Consider the following 17,782-nt stretch of genomic DNA (forward strand, 5'->3'; position numbering starts at 1 on the left):
AAAGATTAACCTTAATTATCTATACAGAAGCCCCTGGAACCCCATAAGAATAGGTCCCTAATCCATGAACTATTGGAACTCATTTACAAAACTTTTCTTAAACATTACATGAATATATTGTCTCATACTATAGAATTAGAATTAATAATCCCTATTCCATGATGAGATATCTTTGAGCTATAATGTATCTTAATTAAAACTATCTTTAGATAGTTTTTTTCCTACAAAAGCATTTTATCAAAAAAATTGATTTAAATAAAAAAATCCATTTTTTTAAAATCATTGATCTTTATCCACCCTGCAAACACCAGATTTAGTCATAAATATATTGTCATCCATGTCTGTGCCTCTATTTTTTATCATGCTGTCTAAGCATGTTTGTATCATTGCATTCAGGAAAAAAAATTCCATGCAGCCATCACATAGTGCTTTAGCAGAGTAAAAAGTTCCTGAAGAATTTAACCAAGAACAGCATTATCAGTTTGTTAGGAACTGTACTCAGGGATAGCCTACATTACAGAGAGATGAGAGGAAAGAGGACCAGCCAATTTGATTACACAGATATGGTAAGGGATCCATTTGCACTGGGGGAAAAAAGGTGTGCTGAACTGTTTTCTGAGAATAAACTCTCTTAATTTAAGTCCCTGGCAGCGTTGTCACACTGCCAGGTGCTAGTTACCAACATATAGGTATTGTTATGGCAGAAGTCACCAGATGGTACTGATAAATTTAGGTTAGAAGCTCTTTTTTCTTAGCATGAGAGCAAGTTTTTAGTCTTGGAAGAAAAGGCCACGTTATAAGTTTTGTTATGCAGATTCTTTAGGGAGATCTATGGTGAGCAGCAAAGGAGTTTACTCTCTGCCTTAATCTCACTAACTAGAATAAATTCTTGAGGTGGGGTTGTTTTTAGAGTTCAAGCACTGGTATTTGGGCTGAGATACTTGAAAGAGGGGCTGGCCTTTGTGCTGCTTGTGACCTCCTCAGTTCAAGGACTGGACTGTATGTGTAAAATAAACCAGTTGCACTAAGAATATACTCAGATTCCATGTCATTGATTTCTCCTCCAATGAAAAGCTGACCTGTAAGGTCCCATCCTCTGCTGCCACTGAGCATAGAGGCAACAACAGTATTATGGTCTTGCACTAAAGAGACCATAGTTAAGGTTGCAAAATAATTTTCTGTTTTACAGAGTCTGTACCTCAGTGCGTCACCTGCGTTAGGAACCCTCTTTTGTAAACATGCCATGGGAAATTTGAACCAGATTTCAGCCACTAATTAACATGTGTGGAATAATCCCTCATACATAGTTTGTGTTTGTATGTTGGGTTTTTAGGAAATTTGAGAAAACTGGAACACTGGAAAAGCTTGATTCTCTCTCCCATTCCCCCCCTCCCCCGATTCACTGGCTACTGCTGCTGCCTGAGCAGTGACATTGTGACATCAGAACTAGTCAGCCACTTATCACTCCCTCCCCCTCCAGTTCCATTTCATACTTGAGAAGAGTGCCCTGGTTGTCATGGCAACAGCTGCCTTTGATTATTGATTTCCTTCAGGTACTGGAACATTCTCACAGAGAAGGGTAGATAGAAAGCTGACTGGGTTTGGACAAGCTCCTGCGATGCTCCTTTAGGTTTGTACTGGGGTAAATGACACTGTTTCTTTTCAAAGGATAATCGTTACTGTCCTCAAAAAGGGTTACATGGAAATAAGAAACAATTTACATGACAAGGAGGTGGCATTTTGTAAGTGTTGCTTACAAATGGGAGGGGAATGACTTTCTGAATTTACCTTTTAAATAGGCAGGGAATTTTAGCTATAAGTCCCTACTTAGTGTTGTTACACAGTTAAAAACAGTGTCATTTATAAGTTGCGGGGAAACAAAGTTGCATTAAAAAAAACAAATGTGTTTCATTTGATGGCACTTTAATTTATTAACTTTCAACATATTGGTCAACACGGCAGTGAGTGGTGAAATATGGAGCATCACAAAGATAAACAATGGCAAAAAATACACTGAAGACCAGAATTGTGTAAGTCCTTTATTCTTTAAATGGGCAAAGATATAGAAAATATTTTCTTTCTATTAAAAAAACTAAGGAAATCCATAAACAAGAAACTTGGTTTAACCTTAGTCAAGCTTGTTCTCATCAATGAATGAAACTGTAAAAATTAGGAAATACAAAGTTAAGGATTGAAAGGTTGCAAAGTCATGCATTCTCAAGTTGCCCAGAAAGCTTAATTCAGCCTCCTTGTATGAATGCTTTTTGATACAGTCTTTAATTACATGCAGAAGTGTCTATCTGTGAAAAGTTTGGTGTAAATGACTTGCCCAGCCTCACATAAGAACTCAGTGGCAGTGGCCGAATCCTAGACTTAATGGTAGTATTCAACTGCCCTAATGACAAGACCATCCTTTCTCTTCCTGCAGACTCCTGCCTCCTTCACTACAAACCTTCCGGCTTCTGCAACAAATGAAGCAGACAACAGAGTCCTTCACTACAGAGTCCCAATTCATCCTCAGAGCACATTTGTCCTCTGCTTTGTATGAGCTAGGTATCCTGTGTGATAATAATAATAATTAATAATAAATAATGGATCATGTAATTAGAGTTTGTACCATAATGCATACCACAGAAGGGGAGAAAATTAAGACTGAATGAGCAGTGTTCATTCTGTCATTTCCTAATTTGAGAGTACTCAACTTTCCAACATTTAATTCTTTTTATTCCTTAGCTTTATTTTCTATGCTTTTGTTTATTCATTAAGGGTTCTCAAACTTCATTGCACTGTGACCCCCACCTGACAACAAAAATTACTACATGACCCTAGGAGTGGGGACCAAAGCCTGAGCCCACCTGAGCCCTGCTGCCCCAGGCAGGGGGCCAAAGCCCAAGCCTCATCACCCCAGGCAGGGGGGCCAAAGCCCAAGGGCTTTAGCCCCAAGGAGGGGTGGCCTGTAACCTAAGCCCTGCCTCCCAGAGCTGATGTCCTCAGTCCCGGGCAATGGGGCTCAGGCTTTGGCTTTGGCTTTGGGTGGTGGGGCTGAGGCTTTGGCCCCGGGCCCCAGCAAGTCTAGCTCCACCCCTGGTGACCCCACTTGGGGTCCCAACCCACAGTTTGAGAACCGCTGCACCTTAACTAATGGAACTTGAAGTTTTTTGGTTTCGAATTAATTATTATATATGGACGCAGACCATGTTTAGAGCCAGCCATGCCACTAACTAGTTAAAAACTCAATTAAAAGTTATAGTGTAGATGAGGTGAAAATCTTACATCTTAACAGAGCTGTAAATGGATTCAAGCACTGTTGCATTTATGGTATGATCAATGTAAATTCGAAACGGGAGAGAGAGATAAAGTGAGGGAAAGACTGCACCTACTTTTTAAAAAGGAATTGATAGCCCAATATGCTTTTTCAAAATGAAATAGCTCTGCTATAGCACTTGTTCATGTTAAATACAGAACCCAGTTTTTAAGTAATGTGATGGGTAAGCATTGCACGTGGTGATAAGTGGTTGCAGGATTGGACCCTTGTATTGGACCTACAGTTTGCAAGTCTTGGCTCCAATCCTGCAATCGTCTATACATGTGCTTACCTTTACGCACATGAGCAGTGCCATTGGCTTCAACAAGATGAGAGAGACAAGGTGGGTGAGGTAATTTCTTTCCTTGGATCAATTTCTGTTGGTGAAAGAGACAAGTTTTCAAGTTTACACAGAGCTGTGTAAGCTCAAAAGCTTGTGTCTTTCACCAGCAGAGGTTGGCCCAATAAAAAATTACCTCATCTACCTTGTCTCTCCAATATTCTGGGACCAATACAGCTACCACAACACTGCAAACTACTGGGGAAAATCTCAGTGAATCCACTGATAGATATTACTTCATATACTGCATCTCTAGTTAAAAGAAATGGGTTGTAGATATGAAGATAAAAAGAAACATACCAAATTAACCAAAATAAAAATGAAGTATATGAATGTTAGAAAGTTACAGGTGCATTTTTGGACAGAAAACTCAGACAAAATTTTCACTAAAGTCTGTAATCAGGCAAAACGTCTTCCTGGGCAAGGTCAGTATGAGAACGTAGAACTGTGATCGTTTAGCACACTACAGAGCAATATAATGCTATATATATCAACTATATTTTCATTGTGCAACTTGTTTCGTTTGTTGGTAAATGTATGAGATTTTCATCAGTATCGTTTCTGAGTGATAACTATTACAATAGTAAATTGGTTTGTCTTCTGATGATAGGGCCACATTATTAGTAGTAAGATATATTGCCAGTCTTGAAATGGACATTTATCTTCCACCAACAACTTATCTCTAATCACATATCTAAATTCAGTATAATATTTTTCTCGTTAGAATATTTTGTTTTCATATGTATCTCTATAACATATATTGACTAATTTACAACTATTTTAATACAAAACCTTTTTTTTTCAATTTAATGTGGTAAAAATAAAAAACAAATGTTAAGATGAAACTCCTTACAAGGAACTTTAAAAAAAAAAAACAACCCTGTAAATCAAACCACAGACTGTACTTTCTATTTCTGGTGAATGGAGGCACTTTGATTGTGAACAAGTGTCGGATTTATAATTCCTGAATAATGTAAAACAGACTGAAATCCTTTCTAGAATACAACAAAAATGGAACATTTCAACATTAATTTCCTTGAGTTTCTAAGCACCAAGTACACAGAACTTGTTGTGGCTTCCAGGGCTAACGTCCTTTCTGCTGGAATTCCAGATAGTGGCAGTCTGCTGAAATATGAGTTCAGTTACCAAATATAGATGAGTGCGGTAAGAATACATAGTCACAGAGGACAGATGTAATTCATAGGCCACAGTCGCCTCAATGCTTACTCAGGACCAAGCAATCATTTTTGAATAGTTAAAGCAACTTTCAGCTTTCTTAAGCGAAGAAGAAAAAAGAAGCCTTTCCTGAAATTAATTATATGTGAGACTCTTCAAACTGGCCTAACAAATATAAGGTCTGTATTTTTTTGTTTGTTTTGTGAATTCAATTAATTATTCTCAGGGAATAATAGCCCAGGGCTTCAAAATCCATAGCAAAATAAGTATTTATTGGTTTTTGAAACACCATTAGAAATTTTCCTTAAACTCTGTTACTCATTTGAGTGGGCTTGATTTTATTTTGATTTTTTTAATCTGTGATTTTTCTTAACACAATTTTCACAAATTTTAAAGATGTTTGTATTTTTCCTTAGTATTTCTCTTTTCATTACAATGAGAAAATGAGATCTGTAAAATTATTTTCCATGGTACTCTGTACCTTAATATTTATTCATTTAATGCTTTAAAACTGATGAATTATTCATGTATTTTCTAAAAGTGTAAAAATTATTGCCACTGTAATAAAATAGATTTTTAATTAATTATTTTACCATGTTAATGGGTATAGTATCTGTGATTTTATATGACAAGATAAATATCAAATTGTACCATGGAAATAATTTGTGCATAATATATTTTCTGTAAAGTTAAACATTCCAAATAATATATATGCAAAATTTTTATTTTCCATGTTGTCTTTAAAAAATATAGTGCATTAATAATGGTGAATATACTCATTAGCTAAAAGTGCAAAGCACCATTATAAATATTCTGTTGTATAACCAATAGATGCTAGAAATAGAATTAGATATTTTAATTATGATCTTATGTGCTATTTGATAGGGTTAGTGTTATTTTAACTTCATTTAGCTGTGACTTAAACAAGCAAGTTGCTCTAAAGGAAATTTTGGATTCCCTGGATTACAGTGGATTTATACATTACAATATAAGTTTTAAAAGTGTCTTTTAGACCAAAATGTTCAAACTTAGATGCCTAAAGAGAGACATACGAATCCATATTTAGGCACCAAAATAAGTAGCCAGATTTTTCAGAAATGCTAAGAACCTGTAGTTCTCATTGAGGTACTCAGCACCTCTGAAAATCTAGCCAATTATTTAGATACCTCAATATGGATTTAGATGCCTAACTTTAGGCATCATACTTTGAAAATTATGACCTTCAGTCATCTGTAAACCATTGTTTTTATCTAATAAGATACATAATGATATAAGCTCAAATAATTGTAGCATGTGTTCACAATATATTCATTTTACTAGAAACTAACCATTCTCTGTTATGCTGAGCAGCAAAGGGCCAAATTCTGCCCTGAGCTATATCCCAGTGAGACAACAGAATAGCATAGGGTGAAAGTCAGGACAGTTTAACTTATTTTGTAACATTTCACATTGAGATATAAGCTACAGTATGAAGAAGAAACAGTGTGAATCAGATTTGTGTAAAGATATGCTTGTGATGCACAATATGACTTAAAGCAATACATTATCCATACACAGTAGCATATTTATTCATTTGAATATGAAGTTTAAAAAAATTACTAAGTATTCCAGAAACACAAATTCTCCAGATTTGACTCTTGATTCCCTGGCATTCATCCAGCTGCCGTAACAGCTGAGCATCTAGATCAGGTTGGGTTCATTTTCTAAAATTGCTAAATTGTAGCCAGTTATGTTGTACATACTTTTTTAGATTTTGTTGACAATATATTGGCATGATTGCTAGATTTGTTCCCCTGTAAATGCGAATAAAGGCAAAGAGACCACCTAATTAAAGCAAGGACTACCCCATCAACCTACTCTATAAAACTATGCTTCAAATGTTGAACCATAAAACAAACTCTTTAGCTTCCCTGTACTTGTATGTGCTTGGTTGTAATCCACTGGCAGAGCACACAGAAAAAAAGAGATATCAAGAAAGGCATATACTAGTCCAAGAATTCAATCAGTCAATCAGCTAATGATTATTTGCTGAGTAAGCCTCAGTGAAGTAACTAGAAGTAATAGGAGTGTTCATGAGCCAGTGTAAAATACATCAGAGTGCATCTCATGACTATCGAGCCAGCTAGCACTGAGGAAATGGAATAGGGCATACTGTGAACATGGAAACTTTTAAGCAATCTAGTTACAAGAAATTAAACTCCCATGGAAATGAGAATATATATATATATATGGTCATGACAATCAGAGATATTTAAATCACTGTTGTTCAGCTGAATTAATATTCAGAAGAAGGAGTTATCGTTTTTGGAGCCAAGTTGTCACCAATGTAGCATCCAGGAAACCAAACAAGCTTCAACTCATGGAACTTCTTGCATATCATTCCATTTGGGGAACTGGGTTTATTCTGCCACCACAGAACAAGCAAGGAATGAGATGCTTAAAAATGCTGTAGAAAAACTGAGGAGGGTTATAGACAATTTTATCTTTGTGCAGAAGCTGCTTGATACAAAATGACTTGTAAGATGTATGCATCACACTCCCTTCAATGTTGCTTTACAGTGTTTATAGTTTATGGTAGTCTGATATTCTATTAATTTAAATTATCACTGTATATAATAACGCTACCAAGGAACATGCATGTTCCAACAGCAGTGAAGGAAATGAAATATTAACAACTAGAAGAAGATCATAAATAACATAATTAATAATAATTTTATATTATTAACTAGGAGAAAGCATGGCAATTCTAATCAATGGAATTCTAGGGACCCCATTCATTCAGATTCTAACAATACTAATACTAATAATTTGCTTAAATCATTTCAATGATCTCTTATTGTGATTTAATGTTGCAATATGTTATGATTTTGAAGGCAATTTTGTGGGGAGAGAAATGCAGGTACATCATGGAAATGATCATGAACCTAAACATATAATAATAGAATGGGTAAGATTAATAGGAACCAATAAATCACTGAAAATCATTTGGAGGAGATGAGATTGTGCTAGCCAACATGCAGGGGAAAAACAAAACAAAACCCTTACAAATTCATAACAGGACTGCATGTAGAGGACCCACTCCTAAAACACTTACTTTATAACAAGCTGCTCTTGCTCAGTGTCAGTCAGGCCTATTCTAACTCAAAGTGAATGATCGTGCTACAAATAATTCTTACATCATTAGGATTTGACTTTTTCATGCCTGCTCTTGTATCATGTCCTTTGTAAATAATGAATCTACAGTTATATGACAAAAGTGTTTGTTTTATTGTCACACTCCTTATGTGCATTTTCTTCCAGCATGCAAGACAGAAGGCATGAGCAGGTGGTGTCTCTACCCTTAATGCTGAAGGAGGCTTACTCAGCAGAGAAAAGAGCCCACGAGGGTTACTCTGAAAACATGTCAGAGGCTTCCTCCTTTCATGACTTTTTTTATGATTCCCTATCAGGCATACAGGATGGAGAGGTTTCAAATGAGCTATCTGCATTTCTCAGCAAGGAGGAGATAAGTAAAAGCCTTGACCTTGCCAGAGAAGCTATTGCTAATTCAGTGAAGGAGAATGAGAATGTAGAACAGGGGTTCACTCATCATTTCAACACTTCTCCAAACTCATCAGAATATGCTTCTTCTAGGAAGGCCAAAGACCACGAACAAGATGTTTTGGGGAGGCTTCAGGTGAGCAGTCCAAATTCACTATTCAGCACAGCTCAAACTCTCCCAGAGCAACAGAAACAGCAACCACCCATGTCCCCTCAGGCAGCAAGCAGCATTTGCACTGTCCCTGGGAGGCAAGGCAGCATCTCGCCCTCACTAACGGCTAGCCCCAGCTTTATTCGGAGTCTAAGAAATGCAGAGAGATGTAGTCCAAATACGCAAAAGACAAGCCCAAAAACCAAATCGATGTCCCAGGGAGATGCTCCTTTCAGGAACAAGCTGTGTGACAAGGCTGCCATGTTCATTGAAGAACTTTCTTCCATATTTAGAGAAGCAGCAAAGGCAAGAGGCAGGAGTCCCAGTGGGGACTCCTCTTCTCCAGACAGTGGATACCTGTCTCCTAAAAAGAAACAGTCAGCCATGATAAATGCTTCAGTGAATCCGAGCCCTGTCAAAGCATATCCAGAGACGAAACCTGAAGCAAAGTTACCTGAGACTCACCACAATGGAGAGCCCTTCCCTGACAGGCAGAATGTCATTCAAGAAAGTGGAACTGCCTTCCACCATGAGCTCACCAATCCGAGTAGCTATCAGTCTTCAGCTCCTCGATTTACCCAGAAACTCAGGAGCCAGGAAGTGGCTGAAGGAAGCAAGGTGCTGCTGGAGTGCAGAGTGGCTGGAAACCCAACACCTCATGTCAGGTAGGTGCATGGCAGTTTAAAATGGTCACAGGCAATGGCTGATATATTCTAATTTTAGTTTTGTGGAAGGGTATCACCAAGGACCTGCTCATGGGTAATGAACAAGAAAATTCTAACAGTGCGTGCTGACAGCCAACTGGTTTTACTAATAAATACATGAAGTGACAGATTCTACCACCATTACCTTGGTGGTTCCTTACTCCACAAATATTTCCATTGACTTCTACTTGCAGAAAAATGTTCTACTCAGTCCAAGTAAGGGTGACAGAACCAGGCCTAAAACTGGCTTCAATAGGACTACTTATGAGACTAGTGAGTAAAGGGGTTCACAATCTGGTCCTTAAATGCTTTAGTCACAAAGACTGTAATAAGTGTATATATTGCATTTCTCTCAATCAGTCAGTACATTGGATAAATAACCTGAAAAAACTTTCTAATAATTTTCTCACCTCCAGCCAGAAGTCTTTCAGGTTGAGACATTCTCAAAAGATATCAAGATGGTCCCTGTATCAAAACATTTCCTCCAGTATGTCATTGGAATTTTGAGCCTATATTATTTTGCTTGGTGGGCATACTGAAATATCTACTGTAATAACAATTTTCACAGTGTTCTTAATTGTTAAATCATAGTTGTTAGCTATTATTATGAGAGTTCTAAATTTTACATTTCTAAAAGCTATAAACACAATTATTAAGGGAACTAAGCAACATCTGAAAGGTACTGAGAGCTTTCAAATCCTTTTGAAGCCAATGGAAGTTGAGGGCAATTGCAACTTGCAGACCTGGGCATTTCCTGGAAAGGTGTCTGCCAATATTTTGTCTTTGAGTCAGAACTTAAATCAGATGTTTTCTTACGCATCTTTAACAAGAAAAAAAACTGACAGATCAAAGCAATTATTTTGCAAAGCAACATGTTTTTGACATGATTTTAACACAATTATTCATTAAAGTACTTCAAAGCAGCTGTACTTCCTTAAATTGAAAAGCAAGTGAGAATGAATAGTCTAAAAATAGCAGACCTTAATATGGAAGGGAATGTGAAAAGGTTTGACACCAGAAAACAAGCTTAGTCTTTAATTGATTTATTTTGGCTTGATTAGAAAGAACTGATAGTTAAGTTCTATACTACATTAATGTACAAGAGTGAAATAGGTCATACAGATACACTGAACATTTCTACTGAGTTGACTATTTTTACCAGTTCTAGCCGAACACTTCAGAATTATAAAATATAAGTATAGGCACCTACCCTATGCTATGGGTACCTATGGGCACAGTTCCTGGACTAGGGTGTATGAGGTGCTTATGAGAAACTAAATCATGCTCCTTTGTGGGAATCCTATAGAAACAGTGGCTTTTTCCTTTAATGTGAATGGAATGGTGATTTGAGATGGGGGGAAGATTCAGAAGATGTGCCCCACCTTGCAATAACATTTTATTTTCGATGCCAATAAAATTCTTCACTGGGGCTTATTGTAATCTTATCCACTTTACTGAAGAGGTCACTCTATCACAAGTCAGGCAATGAGAATTTTGACAAAATTTCTCTTTAGTGAATAACACCAGGGGGCAGTATAAAGCAGTTTCAATATATTTATTTAGTTAACAAATACATTTCAGGGTGAACCATGAAAGCGGTACTATTATCCAGTCAGTTATTAAGAATTTGTTGTTAGACACAGGTGACAACAAAGATTTGAACCCTCTCAGACTATGTGGAAGTTTGGACCTAGACCCAGAGTCCATCTCCAAATCTTGTCCAGGTTTTTATTTATTAAAACAAATCACAAGTTGAATTTTAAGTCTCTATTTTAAGAGAAATCACAGCTATTATACTGTAAGACTATCTAACATTAGCATAGCCTGGTTCATTAAGAAGGCTTCCAAAGAACTGTACATTGTGCACATAAGAATCACTTCATCACCATTCTTCCTCCCTCCAACACTGAAAATCAGCCATCTTCAGGATGGAACTGTGTAACAACATCACACAGTAGTTCAACACAGGAAGGAAAAAATAATGTATCCAGATGAAATTGCAGAAGTAAATTGGAGTAGGCAAAACATGCAATCGCTGCACTTAAAATGTTTCTACCATTTTCAGAGATATTTCTGCACCTGTGTGTGAGAGAAAATATAATGTATATAGGCCCAGATTTTTATAAATGAATGATAAATGAAGTTAGTCTTTCTAATCCATATTTAAGTACCTAAATAAGTGGCCTGATTTTCTAAAGTGCTACACATCCTGCTGATCACATTCAATGGGAATTTCTGGGTATGTGTTACCTTTGAAAACCAGGTCACTTATTTGCGACCTAAATATATGGATTGGTGAAGCCTCACTTTGGACACCCTTATTTCCAAAATCTTGAACATTAGGGGGAATAATGGTAGAACCAGTGAAAATGTTCATACCCATAAAAACTAAGCATGCCAACTATATGAAACTAAAGATGCCCATTAAACAGAAATTTGGCCATAACACCAGGGCCAAACAGTAATATTTGTATGGTAAGTGCTATCAATCTTTAGTGACTAAGAGTGTTCAGAATCTTGGTTTTATATCTCATGTGAAAGGCAGCAAAACCAATAGTATAATATCCCCTAAAACAGTGGTGCTCCCACTTTCTCAGTTGTGTCTTTTAAAACCCCAGAAAGTTTGTTACTGATGCTGAAATTATAGCAAAGTTTTTTTTTCATATACACATATCTTACTATTGCTGTAACTACCATAGATTTACTCAGATTTTTTTCTTTTTTTAAGAAAGAACTTTTCTGCTAAAATTAACCTTAATGCTCCTCTGTCTTCCTAGAGCCTGTTAGTGTAGTATATTTGATGTCTAAAATATGTAAATTTTTTTTACTTCTAATATCATAGTGTTTTTACTAGGAAATAGCATATAAAATGTACTTCATTGGCTTAAGAGAAATTACTTAAAATACAATCTACTTCACCACATGATTATAAATACCTGTCTGTTGTTAGAACTATGAGGTAGGTAACAATTCTCTTGAATCATGTAACTTTTCTTTTATATACAGAGAAATATTCTTAAAATACCCTGTATTGATGTTTTGGTTTTGCTGTGTTCAAGGATTTAGCCATTAGCACTATTACTCCAGACTTCTGCACTTGTATTGTTGTTACCTGTGTCTATACTTCTACTGTCCTCTTTGTAATTTTTTTTTTATCTGAATAGGCATTCCTTTAGTCAGGGTTATGCCAAAGCTAAAGCCCTAAGGAAAGGGAGGGTGTTTAAATAGAGGACTAGTTATCTAACTTGTATTCCTTCATTATCTCCCACAAGTTCTGTCTTTTGTTAAATTGCTGCGGTAGCAAAGTACTCCTCGTATGTAAGTGTTTTGGGGGTAGAGGCATTGTCATCTTATAGGTGGGTACTGCACCTACACTATGAATAGTGCTACTAAAATATAAATAATAATACAGGAACTTTTATGTGTATTGCTATGATCCTGATTATAGAGGACGAAACTATAGTAGCCATTTTTAACCTACCAGTATGCCCACTACAGGAAGCGAAAAATTTGTTTCAAATCTGTTTATTAACAGTAGACTGTTATGGCTGTTTTACCTATCCCTAATTAAGATATGCGGTAGCTTATATATAAATGTAATGAAATAATATCCCTGTCCAAAGAGAGATTTCTCTGGATGTTACATCACTTCTTTTCATTTTTTCCTAATTTGCTTTCTTACCCTTTCTCAATCATTTGGCGTTGTTTTGTTTCTGTTGTTTTGCCTTTGATTTATATTCTCCTTTCCTCTGTTGCTTTCTCCTTGTTAAATTCTTTTTGTTAAATTTTAGAAATCAGAGTAGTATCCCTTTCCTATTTCGGTGTCTCTCCCAGTTATCTGTTGTCCTCTTTTTCCTGTTCTGTGCCCTGTATCACAGTTCTCTTTTTCCCTTCTGAAATCCTACTTCACTCCTCATTTGGGATAATGTATTTCTGTGTCTGAACGCGCAGGGAGCACCACTCTTATAGAAATTCTGAGCATCTTTGGGCTGCAACAAGAAAGTTAATATGTATTGAAAAAGCATTCTCAATGGCTGATGTGATTATTTCATCACTTCTCCTGCTTTTTTTATTGGAAAGCATGCTGTGATTGTCACTTCTCCAAACAGTGCTTGGGCAAATGGGTTTTCCTAGCCAACTTGCCTGGGGAGCTCCTTTTGGAGGGGAGGGTTTGCCATGATGCCAATGAGCAAGTGATGCAAATTCTGCCTGCAGTAATTTGTGCTGATATGCCCTGTGGATTTTAGGGTGGATGAGAGATCTGGACGAGATCTCTTCCCACCCAGCATGCGTGCTGAACACCCACATTAGGGATTCTGTGGGATTGGGAAGAATATGCTGGGAGGCAGCACTCCCTTGTGTCCAGGATGGTTCAGATCAGGCTCCCCTCTGCTTGGCTGAAGGATAGAGCAGTGGTCTTCTTTCACTTGTTAGGAAGACGTCTTTGCTTTTAAGAGCCAAGATGGTGTTGAATGGGCATCATGACTGTCTGTTGATATTATTTGTGCATAAGTGCCTGGGAACCGATGCAGTGTGTGAACACCCATTGTCATTGGAGGAAAATGTCTGACTCCACCCCCCCACACACTTTATGGTCAAATTTTACAAATAGTTACACTAGTGATAAACTGGTGTGAGGAGAGTCAGGCCCCTTCAGTGTCATTGGGAAAGGACCCTTCACAGGGACTGGGTGTTGATAATAAGATACTGTATCCTATATAACTTTGGACACCAGTCACTGGTTCAAATGTGGTTTAGTCTGTTCAGGGACCTAGAAACAAGCTTGTATGTGCAAAACCTCTAAAAGTCACTCAGCATCCCTGCCTCTTCTGTCCTTGAACTACTAATTTCACCCATTTCTTGTTCCTCTGGTATATGTTTGAGGGTTGTTTGACAGATGATGCATTTCTGCTGTCCATTATTCTTTCTGCACGCTAAGAGGAGTTCTGTCCTCAGGCAGACTGTCTGTCTAATACCTTTCACTGATCGACCTTTTAAAAAAATACAGAAACTTGTGTTCTACTATGAAATATCACAGTATAAATAAAACAAGTTAGGTGCATAAAGATGGAAGTTATGAGAGACAATATCAAGATAATGGGGCAATTGTTTAAAAAAAAAAACCCTAGGACTGCTGTCTTAAATTGGATTTAGCAGGGAATCCCAGCTCAGTCAGTTTATTGTTCAGCAGCTATTTGTGAATACGAGTTTCTTTGTCCTGATGTATTTCTAATTACATCGTGAATATTCTAAAGATTACTTGATCCACTTCTTTAACAGTTATCCCTTTTTGTCTGCTTCTGTTACAAAATGCAGACCTAAACTTGCTAACGCTCCCAAATAAATAGCATCTTAATTCCTATTTACAAAGGAAATCCAAAGACTAAACAATAATATTATCAAGTACAGTTGTATTTTGAATATTCTGGGCTTGATGCGAAGTGTATGCATCGCCACTCTAATTCTTAAAAACTATTCCTGAAGGGAATGTGAAGAAAATGGGTCTCTTTCTTTGTACAGTAAGTTTATAAGGACACTTTTTTTAAAGTGGCTATGTAAATATTGCGCTTGGCTGAGAGCATAGGCAAACTTTCTCAGATGAGAATGGATCCACTCAAGTCTTCAGCAGATTTTCACTGAACTAATTGCATCCATGTTGCACATTAGCTGGAATAGTGATTATCTACTACAAGGCTGCAGTTTTAAAATCATTATTATTAATAACAAGCTACACTGTAAAAATAGGACTAAGACTCAGCTCTCTGTGTCACTTAGTATTTATCTGAGTGCCTACTTGCATATAAATTCAAAACATGGTCTCTTGTTCTTTCTAGCCCCCTACAAGCTTCTGACCTTAGCCACCTCTTGCCAAAGATTTTGGCAAAAAGGAAATATACTAGTAATCTGACCATCATATGCTAATTTGTTGGAGGTCTTTTTTTTTGTCAGTTCAGTACTGTCAATCAGAAGCCCTATGCAAAATAGAATATTGTGTAGCTTGCAGAGGTGCAAGGGAAAAGTGTATTGGAAGTGGAGGATCTTATCAGTGCTGAGAATATGGGGAAAGGTGGGGGAGTGATGCTTTCGATAAAGAATAGCATTTGGAATCAATATATTTGGCTTCATTGCAGTCATTGCTTATCAGTGTTCAACAAGTATGTAATGCAATTCCAAATCATTTCTAAATAGTTATGTTATAGTGTTTTGTGATATGTTTGCTTACTTGCCTGAAGGTAATACCACATCTTGGATTGTTTAAGAGTATTAGGGGTAATTACAGCAATTTAATAACCTTATTTAGACAGCACATACTTTTGCGGGATACAATGCATTGCTTTATAAATACGAATGCAGTAAATACAATTATCACTTTGAAACTTGACGCTTGAAACATTCTTTGCTGACAGACACAAAGCTGTTTGCCATGTCTGAAATGCACTCTGTAAATGTTTTCATGACAGCATGGAAGTTAATTTTAATGAACTGGACTACAAAACTAAGTAAATGGGATTCTTTGCAAATGTACATAGCTGATGACTGAAAACATTAACTTCAGTTTATTCAATTAAAGCTGACAAGACCTTGGGGGAGGCAGAGCAGGCCATACTCTAATGACTTATAGTAGACCAAGCACAGAAGAAATACTGTTAAATAGCAGTGAAAATTGGGTTTATTTTATTAGTTTTAGAGGCCATCTGGAAAATCTGTTTTTCTTTCTTATAAGAATTTAGTTTGATAGGGCAGTGTTAACTAGACCAAAACTAAGTAGTTTGGTAGCTTTGGGCCAGATTGAGGCCAGTCCTGCAAGCCAGTGCAAGGGGGATTAAAGAGATGAAAGATTCCCCTTTAGTCCCTTTCATCTAGTACATGTACCATAGATAGTGGTGTAAAAGAAATATCATCTCCATGGGTCTTGTGATATTTCTTAAAGCATCCAGAAGCATAGGTCATTGTGTTACCCCCACCTCAGTGAGAGAAAGAGACTTCCTGGTGCTAAACTCGGAGACAGATGTCCCCCAGTCTTTTAGCCACCTCAAGCAAACTTCTCAGGGCTCTGCCAGCCTTTACTTTGTCTCACAGATTAACACTTGGTGTACTTCGGTTCCTGAAATTCCCAGAAGTGTCCCCCTGTAGTGTCCAGCCTCCTATCACTGGACACTCACAATAAGTGCCAAGTCCGTTGCCTCCAAAGTGACAGTGTACTCACAAGCTTACTTGATTCAACTGAGAAGGCACATTCTTCTTAATATCAGAGTGCTGTGCAGTGAAGGAAACCTGCAGCTGGCCTGTACCAGCCAACTTGGGCTCACAGAGGCTCAGGCTATGGGGCTGTTTCATTGCTGTGTCGACTTCTGGTCTCAGGCAGGAGACCAAGCTCTAAGATTCTGTGGGATGGAAGGGTCCTGGAGCTCAGGGTCGTGCCTGAGCCCAGAAGTCTACTTAGCAGTAAAATAGCCCCACAGCCCAAGCCCCATGAGCCTGAGTTGGCCAGCCGCAGGTTTTTCTTTGCTGCGTAGACATACCCTGAGATGACTTTATAGTAAAAGGAGAATAAGTTTAATAAACACTCAATACTCACTTGAATCTGTTAAGAATAATGGATACAGTATTGGTTACAAATACAACATAAGTATAACACACTTCTAAAAGACTAAGGCCTATTAAAAGTTATGCTTTTAGACCTTTATCTAAGATAAGTTTCTCATCTAAAGCAACCTCTGTGTCATCAGCCCTCAGGGCCGGGATCCAACTTTCATGGATGCAAGAAATGCTGTCCTCTTTGTTCCCTCAGTGATGGGAAAAGAAACCCCTTCTTATCCTTCTTGCAGGCCAACAAACCTTCAAAAGGATACATTTCAAAGTGTACCTCCAGAAAAGATCCTCGTTCTCCACTGCTTTGTGCTTTGGTTTGGTGACACTGTGCTGTTTGTGTCTGGTTTGGTGACTCATCCTCCTATTAACTTGTTTTGCCTGTGCTTCCACTGTATTTGGCTTATCCTGACTAATTTACATAAGAGATCCAGGCAGAAAGGTAAATCAGTATTCCTTTGCCTGGGAGAACTTTGTAACTAGGCAGGGTTGATAAACACAGTTTAAACATTTGTAGTACATCTATACAACTTCTTGAATGACACCCATACATATATCTCGTAATGCCTATATGATGTGATATTCTGTTAGCCTTTACAGAGGTGTGAGACAAAGTCAGAAGGCAGCAAGTAGACCTGTTGATTCCATTAATCCACGAAAGAGCCTTCTGGAAGGCAAACACTAAAAATCAAAAGCTACTAAAGCTACTACAACACCTCTGTGAAAACTATTTATATGTGAAATTAAAACTTCCAAAGTTCATTCACTTATTCATTTTTCTGCACAAAAGGCTTGCCCTCAAAAGATGAATAAGTGTGTGGGGGGGGTGTTTGCTTTTGTTTGTTTTTTTAACCTTCAGATAACTCAAGTGGCTGAGCACAACTGCCTGGAATTCTTTTAAAAAATACACACATTTAGTCATGGAAACTTTAATCCACAAATACACTTCAGAAAAGTTATGAACAATGAAAAGTGGG

At 37.4% G+C, this 17,782-nt stretch overlaps 1 protein-coding gene across 1 annotated transcript in view; it reads left to right on the forward strand.

Annotated features, from left to right (window-relative positions):
• Window positions 1-8,220: 8,220 nt before the first annotated feature.
• The window catches only part of PALLD (palladin, cytoskeletal associated protein), a 346,856-nt gene continuing 337,294 nt past the window's right edge, over window positions 8,221-17,782 (forward strand). The window contains exon 1 of the mRNA XM_073341571.1: window positions 8,221-9,176. Coding sequence (XP_073197672.1) covers window positions 8,221-9,176 — 956 coding nt within the window. The remainder of the gene's footprint in view (window positions 9,177-17,782) is intronic.

Source organism: Lepidochelys kempii, chromosome 4, assembly GCF_965140285.1.
Source record: "Lepidochelys kempii isolate rLepKem1 chromosome 4, rLepKem1.hap1, whole genome shotgun sequence".
Taxonomy (NCBI): domain Eukaryota; kingdom Metazoa; phylum Chordata; order Testudines; family Cheloniidae; genus Lepidochelys; species Lepidochelys kempii.